The following is a 19,241-nucleotide window of genomic DNA, read 5'->3' as shown; positions in this document are numbered from 1 at the left end:
TAGGAACCTTATGATTCATCTGTTTAAGGTAAATCCTAAAGAGAGGCCCTCAGTAAACAATATTCTTTGGAGACCGTTTATTTCTAGACGATTGGACAAGTTCATGTCAAACATAATTGCAACCCATCTTGTGCTGAGGCAAAAAACTAAATCACATAATTTGAACTCAGGAAGATTGAAGGGTGGAAATCAAAGTGCTAAGCTTCCACCTCTGAACAAACATTATGAAGAAGAAACAAAAGATGCCACAACAAATGAAGCAAGTATGCAGAAACAAGAAAACAATCGAGACTCATTCTTCAATCCACAGAAAATTTCAAGCAACGACATTGAAGAAACATTTAAATCTTCTTTGGGTTCTCAACTTTTGGTCGCTGAAATTCTCCAAAACAGGAAAATCATTTCTAGAGCACAAACACATGAAATCCACAATGACTCAGAAAAGAATCTTATAAATAAAGTAAGACTAGAGAATTATAAGTCAAGATTTTACCACAGATCTTTAAAACAAAAAACAGTTCAAATAAAGCCTGAAAAGATGGACATTTTTTCAACTAAAGACAGTGAACAAGTCATAGAAATGTTGAAAACAAAAGGTTGCAATGCTACTAATCCACAAAAAGAGAAGAAGAGGATGAAGTGGAAAGATACTGAACAGAAAATTAATCTAAATGATATCAAACTGGAGATGACTGCGTCCAAAATGGAAGTCACATCGGCTGGAGACATAGTCACTGTTTTTGAGCCTTCTTGGAAAACGATAACTAAACTACAAGAATCTACACTTAACAAAACCTACACCATTATAAGGGTAGAAAACCTAGATGCTGAAGATTACGATAGTCCAAAAGAAGTAGATGTCAACCGAAATTCACAACAAAGTCTTGATTTTAAAACAGGAACTGAACCAGAAGTTGATGATTCAAGCGATGAGAAATGTGAGAACATTATAGGAGAATTTACTACACAAACAATTAATTTGCCTGATTTGATAATATTGCCACAGACATGTAACAGTCAAAAATATTGTGTAGGACAGAACAGTAAGCCACAGCTTGATGTATTGAATGAAGAAAGTTTTGAGTTTGAAGATCTTAAGGAAATGAATCTTGGAGGATCAAGATCAAACACTATTTCAACATCAGGTAAAGTATAAAACTTGTACAATTTTAATTATTTATTTTGCAAAGTAAAAAAGGTTGCAAATGCAGGTACAGTTTTTTGTGTGAAAACATATTTAATAAATTACTTCACTCATCCAGTATTATTTATGATGTTTTTGCCAACTAAGTACTGTAGCCACAATCAAAAATATAGAGAAAACTTGCAAGTGATTGTTGCAAAATCGGTTGACCAATGTACTGCTCACTCACAGAGAAGTAATATAGGTTCAGAGGATACAAGCTTATGGGTCAACCATGCGCTTTTAGCTCAGGTATGTTGAGGCAGAAATGTACTTCTAACGAGCAAGGAAGAGCCCGAGCGAAGATGGCCACATAGCACTGTTTTACAGCAGTTGTAGCGCACATGGTCTTCCTACAGCGTGAGCACTGTACAGTGTACAACGTGATGGTGAGGGGGGAAAGGAGAGGGGGAGGGGACGAGGAACAGAATTTTCTCTAGACACGAGTGACTGGTGCTAGACACCAACTAAGTATACCATCGAATGTATCCTCTGTTTCTTACTTTACTGTGGCTTACTAGAAGTTCATTGAACTGCATAATAAAAATAGAGGCTAAGGAATTTTTCAAAAGGAATATAGTTCAGCTAGCTTGCCTCTAGTCCAGAGGCTGATAGAAACACAATACAATAACACAAATCATAATACTGATATTTCATCCTTATTTAGGACTTCTACAAAAAGTAGGTTGAAGAGAAAATTGTTTTTAAGATTTTCTTTTCAATCCACTCTGAGGAAGTCCTACATCAGGAAGAAATATCAGTGTTATGTTTTGTGTTGTTTTATTTTATTTCTATTAGCCTCTAGACTTTTCTCGAGTACGCTAGCTGAAGTCTATTCCTTTGAAAAAATATTTTACCAGCTAGTTGGCTTTCATTTGAAATATAACGTAGGAATATAAAGAAAGTTGAAAAACTGTAATTCCATTAATGGTATTAAACAATATATAAGTTGTTAAATTTACTTTCCAGATCTAGACTCCGAGTCCAGTACTGAATGTAAAATACTAGACTACAATGAAATTGAGAGCAGAAGAGCACAACTAGAAAACATCCTCGGCTTTGAAACTTTTCTTAAAGGTAATATAACATTTTACTGAATACTATTAAATAAAAGTTGAAACCACCCATTTGAGTTTGGACTGATCTCTGAAAGAGCGTTACTTGAATAGACTGTACTTTGCCTCCCCTGAAAAATGCTACTGGCGTCAATGTAATAAAAGTTGACTAAAATTAACCAGAGTTTAGTCAACTTCGTTTAGTCAACAATTAACAATTTTGATATTTATGTTGATGCTATTGGTCAAACTTTTGGTAAGAAATTCGTAAAAAATGTTTGGGTGTGGTTTTTGGATTTGCCTATGCCTACTTTTTATAAAGGTCAAAACTATGACTGTTTTTAAAGGTAATACCTGTGTTTTTGTTCACAGTGTACAATTTACTTCAAAACAACAAGTTAAAAGAAGCTGAAGAAATACTTCAAGAAAAAAGTTTGTACATTGCAAGCATCCAACAGCTGATAGAGGCGGATTTAAATTTCCACTAGTTTTTTTTATTTATAACAGACATGTATGGTAGGAAACATTTATAATCTCAATTCTTGATGCAATACGAACTGTATATATATATATATTGGATATCTTAAAAAAGTTTGCAATTTTCTTGGCAAATATTAAGTTGAAATGTTGAAATATTATTAATTTCAGTAATATTAAATAGCCTTATTCATATTTGTTGTGGATTGGGCAAATTTTAAATGGATTTGGTTTCTTTAAGCAAGCAAGGATTGTAGATCCTCATTCAGAACAGAACCTATCAACTAAACATGATTTTACAGAGGTAGCCTACTTAAGAGGCCTAAAGGCCTGTTCACACCGGCGTAGCCAGACGTCTGCAGACGTATTCGGTGTATTAATACGTCGCCAGTGCACTGTTCACACCGCAGCTACGTCTGACGGCTACGTTGCCAGGGAGCAGTTTGTTGTTTGTTTATGTTATTATATTATTTTATATTTGTTTGTATTTGTTAACTTATTGTTTATTTTTATTAGTGTTTCATGAATTTCAGTTAAGATTTCTACGGTTCAAATGCAGGTTTTATAGTACCCTGAAAAGTTTGTTGATTAATATGTTAATGTTGACAAAAATATTTCACTATAATTTTAGGCCGTATATAGTAGACTATAAGATTTGTGCTATATTATAATATAAAAAATATTACCAGAAAACATGCAATAATTTTGCTCAAAAAAAGGATTACATAATAAAACATGGTGTAATATGGTGTAATATGGTCTTTGGTGTCAGTAGGACCCCTATGTCTAGAAATAATTCATTAATGTTCCAAAAATGTCAGCCCACTATATGAACCATTATAAACCTTATTATTAGAGACATTGTTTTTGATAAGGAGATTTGCAAGCATAAACAAAACAAAATTAGTGGACATTAGGTACTCGTATGATGAAGTATTATTATATTGACCATATAAAGTTGCCTTAAGATTGTTATGTTATAGTCTAGTTTTAATGTGATTGATTAATGCGATGTAATGATTTTTTTAAGTGATAGTGAATTTCTATGTTATAGTCCAACATTTACCACTTATAAATTAATTATGAGGTGGAGAGAGGGTGGTGGTGACAGCCCGGTGTGCTAGTGCGCATGCGCGTATTCGGCTATGCGAGCTATGCGTAGCTAGCCGGCGTAGCGGCAGCGCCGTAGCTTCCGTAGCTCACGTATTAATACGCCGGTGTGAACACTCTCTATGAATTACATTAAGAGCTACGTCAGCTACGTATTCCGAAAAAGTATTAATACGTCCGAACAGTCCTTAAGTCTATTTCTGAGCTGAATTTAACGTTGAAAAAATAGTTTTTTAAACAACATTTTCCAATTCTCTATTAAGAAATATTAACCAGCTTGTAAACAAACATTGGGGGAGCAAACTTACTTGACAGGGAAGTCTGATTCGCTGAGGTTGATGACAAAGTCCCACTCCCAATCAGCATCTACCAGCTCGCGCATGCTCTCTAGCAACATCGTGAGTAGACTAGCTCCTCCCCAGATAGTAGAGTGTCGTCTGCGAGACAGTCTTACATTGCTGAGCTGCATCTCTAGCGCCAACAGTTCACGGAACATGTAGTCTTGTCTCTGTCAGGACAATACAATCTACATCAGCTGATTCTAACTAAAGTCTGTTTTGTTACATATTTATTCAGAATTTTATAATTATGGAAATCGTAGACATGTAGGCATATGTTTTTTTAACCTCTCAAATACAACAAGCAATGCTCCCCTAGTACTGAATTATTATTGAGAATACCGTAAATTACAACAGTATCTAGTTTTTTACCAGTAACTAGACATTTAGGCTACTGTCAATCCTATCATCTGGTCTATATAATTTGTTTGTTATAATTTCAATACTTAACAACATTTAGACCTAAGTTAATCCTAACTAGACTAGATATAAAAGGCACACGAAGGAAACTATGCAACAGAGGGCTAATCGGGATTTAAATACTCTAACAGGTGATATGTCTCACTCAATACATCACTCAAGCTTACTTACCGCATCAACATGAATGTAGAAGTAGTGGTCCCGATGGAAGAGAGCCTTGATAAGTCTATAGACCTGTCGCACAGCTCGGCCGTTGAGAGTGAGTAGGAAGGCAACTCTGACGGGTCGAGACACGCCCTCACTGCCCTCCGCCCTCTCTCCCTCCCCGTCACGCCGCAGTTCACTGGGTGGCTGTGCGCTAAACTCTGCAAACAAGAGTCAAGTTACATTGAGAAAGAAGAAGGCAGCCAATAAGTCGACATATTCATATTCTTCTAATGCATCTTGCCATTCATTTTTGGATACTGCAGTAGACATTCCATCAATAGACAAGCTGAAATAAATGTTATTCAAAAAGAACAAACTTGAATGAACCAGTCACTGGGTGCGCTACTGTCTAAAATTCTATATTCGTTATTAGTTTGTGTTGCTGAGATATTCAATGTGACATACTATAGTTTGCTATGTAGTCTTATCAGTTGACCTAAAAATAAATGTGTTATTTGGATCAACACAATCTGTTGATAGGTACTTTAATACTTTTCAATGAAATGGCGACCATACAAAGTAGGTATTTTAAGCCAAGTATGAATGGAGATGAGTGTAGGATGAGTGGCGCGATCTTGTAGTCTTGTTAGTGACTAAGGCCGACATATTCCTTAGACACAGCTGTTAATTAATAGCCCAAACAGCTAATGGCAACAAAGGGACCTACAGTTTATAGTGGAATCCGAACCACATTTTTGCCTTGGTATATACGAATTGGTCTAATTATCAGGATAGTACTGCGGATAGTCGTATTACTCACTTGTGCGGACACTAATCCACACCAGAGAGTATCGCATCCACAGTGCATGCCTATAAATATCCACAATTCATGACCTCCTAGTAGCTGGATTACAGGACGACGCCACCCGTCCCAGTCGTCGATTCAACTACATCCAATTTGACTCTAAAACTGTAAACAACTTAAATATGGGGATGGAATGTCTGGTCCTATGAATAGTCTAAGCTCTCGCCCCCTCTTTTGTATGTACCATTGTGGTTGCGGTACAGTTCAGTGGTAGCCGGAGCAAACATATTTCAACTAGTATTTAAGTTTATACTATTATATCTTTATGAATTTAATTTTACTAGAATTATTTTACGTAAACAATGTACTGTATAATGCTTCAAGACTATATATAGGCCTATTCGTATTTAATTTTTTTGAAAAATTGTAAATTTTTTATATATTGTGGAAATAAAACTGATTTGATTTGAGTTCTTGAACTATGGTTCAATGTTCTCTGTATTTTGTTTCTGAGAGATAACCCGTCCTATACCTCTATGTAAACAGGGTGGTACACCTCCACAGTGATCTCTTCACTGGAAGACACCATGTATTTGTTCTACATAGAGGTACTAGGACATCTACTATGCGAGTACCTTTACGCATTTCAGGTCTACAACAAGTAAGATGTTCAAGTATAGATGTTCTAGTTACTCACTAGCTATCCCTGTCTGGTAGACATTCATGGTGTAGTACCCTCCACAAGCTTCCCTAGGGTCCCCAGGACACTTCATGTTACACGACGAGTCTGGGAGTCGAGCAGTGGACAGCGGCTCGTCGTTGCCGCAGAAACACTCATTGCTACCAACAAAACAAACAACACTGTCAGCAATGTAAAACATAACTACAGCTCAGCTCGGCCAAGTCAATCTCTAAACCCGAATGAAATACTTAGCCTAAGTACAATAACAAATTTGTTTTACATTACAATTATTTTACATATTATATTTTAAATTTCACCGATTTATTCTCTTAATTGCAAATTTTCTTCAAAAAAACTACTTTTTGTAAATTAAAATTGAGCTGTGGTACCGATTATGGTACTGAAACTTTGTGGATTGAGTGTAAATTGCCTTAATAACAGTGAATGACTCATCAAAAGATTTTGCCGGAGTGTGTGGTATTGGTTTAGATCAATTGATGGGTGACTTACACATACTGCACGCCAGCATACGGAAAGCCAGACTGAAGGCACAAGTTGATACAGTTTTGAGGAGAGTTGGTTGTCTTCAGATTGGTATAGTAGCCAGACAACAGACGGAAGGCTTTCTCGTCCTTGTAACATCCCAGCAATTTTCCTGCTTCCATTCCTAAGGAAAAAATGTCCAGAAATAAAACCATTTTTGACAAGAGCAATGGTTTACCACAATCTGTACCCGAAAATTGAAAACATAATACAGTACAACTTTTTTCATCCAAGAGTTGGCACTAAACTTACTTCATCCTACACCACCTCCGTAGTTGACAAAGTTGTAAGTTAATATGAATTACTTTAATTTTGTGAGAGTTTATTTCTGTGTTGCCTATTAAGATTACTTAAAACCTACTTTACAGTAAAGAGTGCTTTTCATATCCTCTCTGAAATCAAATCTATTCTGGCATATGAGCTCTTTACCAAAAATGCCTACCTAACTTCAAATAAAAATTTATGTTACCTACTTGGGTTACTGACAGAACGATCTGTTTTAGTATAAGTAGCCTACAGTTGTTTGGTACCGACGGAAATGGAGCACCTGATTAGAATTACAGCTACTTACAAAATATAGATAGCCTATTTACATTATACAAATCCCTCAAGGTGGAGTTTTTCAGAAAGTTTAAAATATCAATACAGTTATAACATGAAACATAGCATTCACACACAAAACATACAATACAAGACACAACACTGGTAGAAAATAAGTCGTGGAAGATGTGGTACATTTTCCACAACACGAAAAAGCTATTGTTGATTAACACTACAATAAATAGTTTGTACAGGAACACAGGTAACGTAAACCATTATTTGAGAACATGTTTATACATTCTTGTGGCGGATGAACAACTTAAAGGCTAGACACATAATCAGCTGCAGTATTTACCATTGTTAGGACACAGGTGTGGAAGTTGATGGGGATACAAGTCTCCTTGCAGGTTAAGGCACGTGATGTTGGCCAAGAGCTGTTTGCAATGTTGCGTCTTTGCGCGATGTATGGCTGACACAGCCTCCCGACCTGTGATCTCACACATTGGCACGAAATCAAGCTCTTCTAGCCGAAGACTGAATGTTTTATTGCTGCTATAAAAGAGAAGGTTAAATAAACTTTTGTCTCATTTTGTGCTTAAGACAAGCTTAGATAGGCCTACTGTATTTGTTAACGTTTAGTGTTCTTGAAAATATCAATTAACTTAGCCTAAGTCAATTAATTTTGGTTTGGATGAAAGTTAAAATTATTGGCCTGTTATGTTCATTTTTAATAACATTTGAAAATCCTATATTTGACAAAGTATTTACATTTCTCAAGATAATTCTCCCTACCAGAGAAACATTATGACTTTATCAAACGATGCATTTGGTGTATGAATTTTAGCTGAACATGGATACAGAAACGAACCACGCCTGCTGTTCATCCTGCTCAATTATTTCAACTGTATAATCTCACACTCGTGTGCGGCTTATGCTTTTCTCAAATTTACGGTTTTGCAGCATTATGTGAATCTTAACACAACATATACCTTTGTGGTAGGCTATATGAAACAGCTGATCTTAGTAACTAAGCTACACACAGAACATTACACTCCATTCCACACTCATCCTTCAATTATATTTGGGTTAAAATGATGCAACATTGGTGAGGTCCACATATCAATGATTGATAATTGATATGTTAAGTTGAGATATATAGTTTTTATTAATATAGGGGCTATTATGGGAAGGGTTAACAATTTGGCTGCATAATCTGCAGATTCTGGTAGGCCCACGGTTTGCTTGTGTCGCTTTATGTGCCAGAGAAATAATTGCACCCCCTCCCCTGGGTGCCCTGACAAATATAAAACCTCTTACGCCCCAGTGCCTTGACCCATTCATTAAAGCAGCCCTAGATTCTGGATACACAAAAAAGTTGTTTTATTTTATGTATATATAACAGCCGGTATATTCTTTAACATTTCATTAGTTAACATAGTTTACCATACTGTAAATTTTACTAGGCCTAAATGTAGGCCTATGAATCCAACAAAACGTTGGAGTTACTTCAATTAGGTAGGAAATGTGAACTTACCGGTGTGTGGCATCTGGACTGTGAGAATCTGTTTTTGATTTTGCAGGCACTTTGTTTCTATTTTTACTTTCAGTTTTATCAGGTGGAACTTTTAATCTCGTTTCAACTGCATTACTGTTTCCGGGGCTATCATCTTCATCATCATCTAACCCTTCTTTAAACCTCCTTGAAGATTCGACATCATTTCGATCATCAAATAGCTAAAATTAAAAGAGAATACAAAATTAGAAATAACATGTAGGCCTATTCTGTAAGTTAAATACGAAATTGTAAACGGTTTAAAATATCATTAATATGGTATCCAGATGGATGACATGGTGTGTGTATCAAGGAGTATGCTACTAAACCTACCATGTTCGATAGGTTTTCACTAACGGGTGGGTGGTCATAGGCACATGGAACTTTGGAAGTAGGCTATTATATGTAATGCAATATTTTCTGACTTTGTAGCTCACATATGATGCAGTAATCAAGTAACTTTTAAGTATGAACTGTGCATTGTTCATGCGCAAGTGCATCATCATATGAAAACACTTTTTTAAGTTATTTTCTATTTTATTAGACAAATTGTACTTTTATATATTCATTGGCATAGAAAATGCATTATTGTAAACCTGACCAAATAAGTTAAATGACTTGGTAAATTATTTACTTGATACATATATCGTCCTCGCTTCAAGTTTTGGCTTAATTTAGTTTGCATTATTTTGCCTAAACACAATTCATGATTCCATGGCGGTAATGTTTATGCAAGTATGAGGAGGGTAGCAAATCACAACAGGCCAATGCTAGGTCTATTAAGTCGTAAGTTCAGCATTAACTTAAGTTAAGTATCTGCTTCTTCCCCCCATCACGGATCAATAGTCTATTCGAGGGAATAATTCCTCTTAAGTTACTTACGATGATTGTAATGATTGTTTTTATTTAACGGAATAAATAGTTTTGACTTGACTTGGACTTGTTCTTTAAAACAAGTTGAATGAGCACACAACTTATGTTAAAGAGGGAAGTGGTATTTTAAAGCTCTTGTGTAGCCTAGATAGCCCTAACATTTAAGACCATCGTTGATCACAAAAGGATGTCTATTAGCCTACTCAGTAAGCCAACAGTAACCTACCTAACTATAACAAATCTTTGACTAAACTTCTCTTTGGTTGGTCAAGTGAGTTTGGTGTCATGGAAAGACAAACAGAAATCGGTAAAAATGTACAAATCTCGTTTTCAAATATTAAAATGTAGACAAATAGAGATGTAATAAGTTAACACTTACAATTAGCAGTTGGGCTTTCATTAATAATTAAATTGAACGGTGGTAAAAGGGTAATTTTACAGTAGCCTACGGTATGCTCAGAGATTGATGTTAGGCCTAACTTAATTGTGGACTGGTAGAAAATAGGGTTCAGACTGGCATTCAAATTTTAAAATATTAATTTATATTATTTAGGCCTAACAACATCTTCACTTTAAAAACTACCTTAGTCTATTAAGTTAGTAAGAGTTAGATTTTAGGCCCTTAGGTTTTCTACCATTGACTGGCTTATTTTATTACCAACTGCCTAATTGATTAGTTATGATGACTTAATCAGTTCTGATAATGATTAGGATAGTTAAAAAATAATATAATGTGGACAGTATCAATGACAAAATACTACTACAACTAGACCTAGGCCTAGTAACACTCAAATCAAGTAAGAGAAAACTAACCTCCAAAGGAGCCTTTTTGCTAATAATATATTTCCCAAGAATTTTTCCATCATCTGCATGAATTGTAAAAAATATATAAGCTAGGAAGACTTGAATAACGCATATAACACATCCACCTAAACAAAATATTCTATATCTTCGGATCCACCTGACATCAAGTTCTTTAGTGGTAGCCATGTTGTGTTATTACTTTTATTTTTTTTGTTTATAATTGTTTATAACCTCTCATTTTATTTTTATTCTGTTTCAAATATGTTCTGCTACAGCTAAATCCAGGCCTTCAGGGATTTTAATCTAGTAAAAACTTCTAGAGCTAGTACTATATGAAAGATAAATTACTAGTTATTTTATTACAATATAGCAGCCGACAAAAAGTATCACATTTTACGTGCGTGTTCTCAGTGTGTATTGTTGACCATATCAAAGATCATATCCTAAATTTGAGAAGGCTAGACCAGAGACAAATATCATTTTTCGTTTTAATGACCTCAGAAGCCAAAAACACCATCCTTTCAAATCTGTACACCTTGGGCATCTAAAATAATTAAGGAGAGAGCACACTAATAATAATAACTAGGTGGCGTTTGCAGAGGCATCCACAAAATTGAGCGGAGTCATCAAGGGTTTATATTATATTGTTTTGGTCATACTGCGGTAATACCAGTCGTTTTAATGCATGCGTTGCGGGTCTAAAGTAGCAATTTTACTCTTTAGGAAGTAAAAAAAGTTTTTATCCTCTATGGTGTAAAAATAGTTTTTATTCTCTATGGAGTAAAAATAGTTTTTATTCTCTATGGAGTAAAAATCAGCTGTTGTCAACTCAGTTGTGAATTTCTATTAAAAACGATTGCATGTATCGAATAATGTATCGATTCGTGCTTCGAAATAATTTTAACCTACAGTCTACAGTCTCTTCCCATAGCGTTTTAGCATTGCAGATACATTAATCCATTCCCACACTCAACACGCTCACCTTTACTACTTCCTTCACCACCCCCTACGTCGTGGACCTATTTCCCTCTCTTCCCATAACATTTTAGGATTGCAGATATATTAATGTAATTGCCAAAGACAGTTCCCACGCTCTGCACTGCAAGCCTTACCACTTCCTTCATTATTTCCTACGTCATAGACTTGTTTCCTTCCCTTCTCATAGCATTTTTAGAATTAAAGATACATCAATCTAACTGCCACAGACGGTTTTCACACTATGCTCATACTTTACTACTTTCTAAGCCTTTTTCTACATCGTGGACCTGTTTTCATCACTCTCCATAGCAATTTAGTATTTTAGATACGTTAATCTAATTGCCACAAACATTTCCCCCTACTCCGCACTGCTAGCCTTTACTACTTCTTTCACAATTTTCTATGTCGTGGGGATGCTTCCATCCCTACTCATAACATTTCAGCATTGTAGATACATTAATTTAACTGCTACAAACTGTTTCCAGATCCTACACTCCACACTGCTCACCTTACTAATTCCTTCACCACTTCATACGTCTCGGACCTTTTCTCTCCCTTCCCATAGCATTTTATGATTGCAGATACCTTAATCTAATTGCCATAAACAGTTCCTATAGTCCGGACAGCTTGCCTTGACTACTTCTTTCATCACTTCGTACGTCGCGGACCCGTTATCCTCCCTTCCCATAGCATTTTATGATTGCAGATATCTTCATCTAATCGTCATAAACAGTTCCCACACGCCGGACTGCTCGCCTTTACTACTTCCTTCACCACGTCCTACATAGTGGGCCTGTTTTCCTCCCTTCCCACAGCATTTTATGATTGCAGATACCTTAATCTAATCGTCATAAACAGTTCCCACACTCCGGACTGCTCGCCTTTATTACTTCCTTCACCATTTCCTACGCCACGGATCTGTTTCCCACCCTTTCCATAGCATTTTATAATTGCAGATACCTTAATTTAATCGTCATAAACAGTTCCCACACTCCGGACAGCTCGCCTACGTGACGGACATGTTTCCCTCCCTTCCCATAGCATCATAGGATTGCAAATACCTTAATATAATGGCAATAAGCAGTTCCCACATTCCGGACTGCTTGCATTGACTACTTCCTTCATCACTTCCTACGTCGCGGACCCGTTTTCATCCCTTCCCATAGCATTTTATGATTGCAGATACCTTTATCTAATCGTCATAAACAGTTCTAACACTCCGGACTGCTCGCCTTTACTACTTCCTTCGCCACTTTCTACGCCATAGACCTGTTTCCCTCCCTTTCCGTAGCATTTTATGATTGCAGATACCTTAATATAATAATGGTCATAAGCAGTTCCCACACTCCGGATAGCTTGCCTTGACTACTTCCTTCATCACTTCCTACGTCGCGGACCCGTTTTCCTCCCTTCCCATAGCATTTTATGATTGCAGATACCTTAATCTAATCGTCATAAACAGTTCCAACACACCGGACTGCTCGCCTTCACTACTTCCTTCACCACTTCCTACGCCACGGACCTGTTTCTCTCCCTTTCCATAGCATTTTATGATTGCAGATACCTTAATAAAATGGTCATAAGCAGTTCCCACACTCAGAACAGCTTGCCTTGACTACTTCCTTCATCACTTCCCACGTCGCGGACCCGTTTTCCTCTCTTCCCATAGCATTTTATGATTGCAGATACCTCAATCTAATCGTCATAAACAGTTCCAACACTCCGGACTGCTCGCCTTTACCATTTCCTTCGCCACTTCCAACGCCACGGAACTGTTTCCCTCCCTTCCCATAGCATTTTATGATTGCAGATACCTCAATCTAATCGTCATTAACAGTTCCAACACTCCGGACTGCTGATCGCCTTTACTACTTCCTTCGCCACTTCCTATGCCACGGAACTGTTTCCCCCCGTTCCATAGAATTTTATGATTGCAGATACCTTAATCTAATTGTCATAAACAGTTCCTACACTCTGGACAGCTTGCCTTGACTACTTCCTTCATCACTTCCTACGTCGCGGACCCGTTATCCTCCCTTCCCATAGAATTTTATGATAGCAGATACCTTAATCTAATCGTCATAAACAGTTCCCACACTCCGGACTGCTCGCCTTTACTACTTTCTTCACCACTTCCTACGCCACGGACCTGTTTCTCTCCCTTCCATAGCATTTGATGATTTCAGATACCTTAATTTAATCGTCATAAACAGTTCCCACACTCCGGACAGCTCGCCTACATGACGGACATGTTTCCCTCCCTTTCCATAGCATCATAGGATTGCAAATACCTTAATATAATGGTCATAAGCAGTTCCCACACTCCGGACAGCTTGCCTTGACTACTTCCTTCATCACTTCCTACGTCGCGGACCCGTTTTGCTCCCTTCCCATAGCATTTTATGATTGCAGATACCTTAATCTAATCGTCATAAACAGTTCCAACACTCCGGACTGCTCACCTTACTACTTCCTTCGCCACTTCCTACGCCACGGACCTGTTTCTCTCCCTTCCATAGCATTTTATGATTGCAGATACCTTAATATAATGGTCATAAGCAGTTCCCACACTCCGGATAGCTTGCCTTGACTACTTCCTTCATCACTTCCTACGTCACGGACCCGTTTTGCTCCCTTCCCATAGCATTTTATGATTGCAGATACCTTAATCTAATCGTCATAAACAGTTCCAACACTCCGGACTGCTCACCTTACTACTTCCTTCGCCACTTCCTACGCCACGGACCTGTTTCTCTCCCTTCCATAGCATTTTATGATTTCAGATACCTTAATATAATGGTCATAAGCAGTTCCCACACTCCGGACAGCTTGCCTTGACGACTTCCTTCATCACTTCCTACGTCGCGGACCCATTTTCCTCCCTTCCCTTATAATATTTGGAATGCAGATACCTAAATCTAATCGTCATAAACAGTTTGCACACTCCAGACTGCTCACCTTTAGTACTTCCTTCACCACTTTCTACGTCGCGGATCCGTTTTCCTCCCTTCCCATAGAATTTTAGGAATGCAGATACCTAAATCTAATCGTCATAAACAGTTTCCACACTCCAGACTGTGTACCTTTAGTACTTCCTTCAACACTTCCTACGTCGCGGACCTCAAGCTTGTGTCGTCATTTGATTATTTTATGATCCATACCACCGTTTATGTTTTAATATCCGTGGAATAATGATATCAGCTATTTATTTATCTACTGCATTCAAAAGTCAACAGCTGATCAGATGTCTTTGTTTATGTGTCAAATACTGCTTCCATAAGGATTACATTGAAACTTTGAGACCCAGTGGGGCGGATTCCTGAGAGTTATTTTTAACGCCATATAGATGTTGGCACTCACCGATATGGTCTTTACCACCATCCAAAATTTGAAAACGATTGATTCAGCCGTCTAGGAGGAGTTTGCGTATTACGAAATGCATAAAAGTCGACGTATAAGAGCTTCGCTCGCTCCGCTCAATAATAATAAGAATACACATGTTGCGACGAAACCAGCCCCATCAGAACATTAGATCGGAACGCGGATTGAGGACCGTGGCGTAAGAGTGGCAAAACGGCAAAAGCAAGTTGTTATATATCATGGGTCAGATAGGGCATAACGTGACGCGCACTGTTTCGATTCGAATTAAGAGTCCTTTGAGGCTAGCGGTCATCTTGGATAGTTTCAAAGAGCTGCTGAAAAGCTATTTATCGTCCAAAAATATGTTTTCAAACACCAAAGTGATTGCAATTTGCCAATTTAATGGTAATACCCTGGACCCGGGACCGACTTTTTTTCATTTTGATGTCCCCAAACACGGCTGGATTTGCCCTTTCTTTCTCTACTAGTGTAACCCAAATAACCTCCAAATTTTATCAATCCTTTTAACATCATTGTCACTATAAAATCTCAACACTAACTAAAGTAAAATGACAAAACCACATTACAATAAATCAGTGTTTCTTGTCTTATCATTAGACCTACTTTTGAAATTATTTTCATCCTCCTTATCTTAACTGATCTAAAAAAAAAAAATTCGATTTTTTATTTCTGAGATATCGATTAATTTCATTTGATTGCTTAAAATTAAAGGATTTTTGATGGTTTTTCTACATCATTATTTATTGATCCAATAATATTTTTTGCTATAATAATGAAAATGCTTTTGGTTGATTATTGTTACTCAAATGAACTAAATATAAAGGATCTATGAATGCCATTTCTCCATTCTGAATAGGATAGAGTTCATTATTACACATAAATATGACAAAACAAAACATTATAGACTTAAGTTAAAAATGGACATTTTTGAAGCAATTTAAGCCAACTTGAAGTAATCAGTAAATAGATTAACAATAAGACAACAAAAAGATTAAGATATAACAAGATGTTGACATAAAAAGATATAAGATACAACAAGATTTAAGACATAACAAGATATACAATATAACAGGATATATAGATATAACAAAATATAGATATAACGATGTAACAAACAACAACAGTATAAATAGGAAATGAATATAACAAAATATAATAAATAACAATATAAATATGATATGTAACAATAAAGAATAACACGGACAAGAAAAAAAAACAAAATTTATTCAATGTATGAGGAACACATGCTGCTAACAAGTTTTTTCTTGAGCGTTTCATTGCCAATTGACCGGGTAGGTTGTTTGCCAGACGTTGCAGACGAGGAAGTGCACTGTGGTACATGTACTGTGTTGAGTACTGCCGCCTCGCAAACAGTTGGGTATGGCGAAGGCTACGTTTTTTTTTTTTTTTTTTTTTTTTTTTTTTAACATAGTACAATCTGTTTTGTATTAAACAATAAGTAAATATCATGGCATTTTTAAGTATAAAATAAAAATTGGAATGCATGAGTAAGTAGCTAAACAGCTTTAGCACTAACAAAAAAACAAAAAAGAAAATCAAGAAAAACAAACAAAGAAAATAAATTTCAGAGCTGCTGTACAAATCGAGTCGGAAGGTCTAAAACAATTTCTTTTTTTTAGTCTGTAGACATGTTGACTGTTGTCTAGGAGGTTGAGGGCCAAATGGTTTGGATGATACTCAAGCTTTGAGATGTATTTTTTACTGCAGCTCGTAACTTCTTCAGTAACAAATGGAATTTTGCAATCATTGTGAATGGTGACGTTGGATACATACCAAGGAGATTTCAGGATGGCTCTTAGCATAGCCACCTCTAATACAAGGCCGCGACGTTCGGACTGGCAACGCCGCACTCACCCGCCGCCTGAGTCCGGCACTCGTGCTAGGCTATAAACATCAATGAGAGTATTGCTGCTCTCAGTGCTCTGTATCAATGAATCAAAGTATTTAAATTACCTATTTTAATGGATTTTAGGGTATGGTAAAGTAGACAAATTAGAATCTAGATTTTTTATTTTGTGAAAAATTGCAACATACCACAATATGTCTAAAACCAAAAATACTAACATAATGTTTTTGGTTGCATTTATCGTATTGTAAGTTCAATAAATGTGGAAATAGATGGACTTTACATATTTCCTTTGTTAATTTGATAATCTAAACTATTATAACAATCTCATGGTGTCGCTGTATATATGTGTGTTATTCAATATAGTAAAAACTACTAGACAGACCGGGCTTAAATTTTACAAAATATAGCTACTATACCAAGAATGGTAATCAGTGTTGGGGAAGCTACTTTTAAAATGTAGATAGCTACAACTACTGCTACATTTCCAAAAAAGTAGCTTAGCTACAGCTACAGCTACAGTTCCGAAAAAGTAGCTAGCTACAACTACAACTAAAATGAAATGTAGCTACAGCTACAATTTTAGCTACTTTTCCAAAGACGTTAATTTTTATTCCACGCACATTAGGTAAATGTAAAATTAATTGCAACTACATTTTTATTGAACAAACATTAAAAAAATGTCAGTATTGTATCTAACATTACTTGGAAAACAAATTATTCCTAGATTGTATTTAATTTGTTGGCATTATAAACCTAACATTAGAACAACAGAACCAAATAGTTGGGTGTCCCATCATATTTAGTAATTATTTTTAAATATTGCATTATTTTTAAGCATCTTAAAATGTAATTTTCATTAAGTTCAAAGGACATACAACCAAACTATATTTTAAAAGCTAATTTTATTAATTTAATATAGATTCATTTATAGATGTTTTATATCAACAATTAAGACCAATAAAACTGCAAAAAGATTATTTAAAAATACTTCTTGTGTTACAGAGCCTAGCCTACTGAAATTGGAGTTTATTGCCTTTCTTTACTTTTAATGTTAAAAACAACATTGCTATAACTTTTAAAGTGATAAATTACTTATTCTACGAATAACACTTTTCAATGTCAAGAAATGCGTCCTTTATTGTCATTATGCATAGGGCAAATTGAGCTTCAACCTAGTTGGTAGAGAAAACAGTATTCAGCAACTTATCCTGAAATCGGCTTTTAATTTAAACATGATGAAATTTGTAAAGTAAAAATAACATGTAGGCCTACTTGGCTATGTAACAAGTTGGCTATAGTAGGCTTGTTCTTGCAAGGACTAAACAGATATATTCATAATTATTGAACTTCGTATTCGTCTTAAACCATAGCCTCAGTCCTATACAAGAGCTGTTAGCAGGAGCAAACTATGCTATTTTTTCAATGTAAGTTTCATGTTATATGGAGATTTTTTCATTACAATTATCATGTAGTCTAGGCATATCTTAAATCTCATCAGGTAATTTCCTCTTTGCTAATTTAGTAAACCTTTGAAAAATCTTCGTAATCTAACCAAGGAAGGGCTTGTGATGATAAACCACAATCAACAGCTGAAGCAAAGGTTGATAGACCAGCTTTCTCATTATTTCAAGGTGTGTTGGTTTCCATTAAACCCCAAGTTGATGCATTATCGATATAATAAAGAAACTAAATTGATTACTTAATTCCCCTGTCCTGTCAATCACTTGCAAGCATTCAATTCAATATCTTCTCTTGTCACCGGTACCGTTTAAACGTCGTCTGCATCTAGCGATTTTATTTTATCTGACAGTAATCATAGAGTAGTAAATTAAGGAAATGAGAGCCAAAAATGTGGATAACACTCATTTAATGGCCTCTATGTCCACACAACGTTGTAATACTAGGGAATGAAACTGCTGCAACCAGCTGTTTGAACTAAGAAAGTAGGCCTAATTTTTTTGAAAATCTCAGTTTGAAAGAAGTTGTTTCACGTAAGGTTGAGGCATAGATAAAACTATGTTTTATCTATGGTTGAGGTTATGATAAAAATCACTATCTCAAACAAATGTTAATGTAGCGAGAAAAGTAGCTAAAATTCCGCTACAACTACTTTAAAAATGTAGCTAGCTACAGCTAAAGCTACAAAATCTTAAAAGTAGCGTAGCTACAGCTAACGCTACAAAAAAGTAGTGCGCTACTGTAGCGTCGCTACTTGTAGCGCGCTACTTCCCAACACTGATGGTACCTAATACAGTAGGACTGACTAACTTTATTGCCACTTCAATATTTGTAGAGACGTTGGGATTTGTAGAGACTAACATCTAACAATTTGTTCGAATAAAATTAATTTTCAATTTTCAATAGGAATATTATGTTTTAGTCTACCTGAGAAAACCATTAGTTAGCGACAACAAAATTTGAAGTTTTAATTTTGAAGGCATACTGACTATAAATAATTTATTTTCTTTGAATAATTACTAAGC

The 19,241-nt window shown here is 36.0% G+C and overlaps 1 protein-coding gene across 2 annotated transcripts in view; it reads right to left on the bottom strand.

Annotated features, from left to right (window-relative positions):
* The window catches only part of LOC128987516 (xylosyltransferase oxt-like), a 31,600-nt gene extending 20,885 nt beyond the window's left edge, over window positions 1-10,715 (bottom strand). For both annotated transcript variants that reach the window (XM_054408398.1, XM_054408397.1), the window contains exons 1-7: window positions 10,539-10,715; window positions 8,835-9,034; window positions 7,656-7,852; window positions 6,728-6,884; window positions 6,233-6,375; window positions 4,755-4,948; window positions 4,134-4,333 (exon numbers count right to left, since the gene is read on the bottom strand). In XM_054408398.1, coding sequence (XP_054264373.1) covers window positions 4,134-4,333; window positions 4,755-4,948; window positions 6,233-6,375; window positions 6,728-6,884; window positions 7,656-7,852; window positions 8,835-9,034; window positions 10,539-10,715 — 1,268 coding nt within the window. The remainder of the gene's footprint in view (window positions 1-4,133; window positions 4,334-4,754; window positions 4,949-6,232; window positions 6,376-6,727; window positions 6,885-7,655; window positions 7,853-8,834; window positions 9,035-10,538) is intronic.
* Between the last annotated feature and the right edge of the window lie 8,526 nt (window positions 10,716-19,241).

Source organism: Macrosteles quadrilineatus, unplaced genomic scaffold, assembly GCF_028750875.1.
Source record: "Macrosteles quadrilineatus isolate MER2022 unplaced genomic scaffold, UCM_ALF_1.0 Scaffold_2__2_contigs__length_208266976, whole genome shotgun sequence".
NCBI lineage: Eukaryota > Metazoa > Arthropoda > Insecta > Hemiptera > Cicadellidae > Macrosteles > Macrosteles quadrilineatus.
Note: the sequence above shows the minus strand (reverse complement) of the source record. Positions and strands in the feature narration are given on the sequence as shown.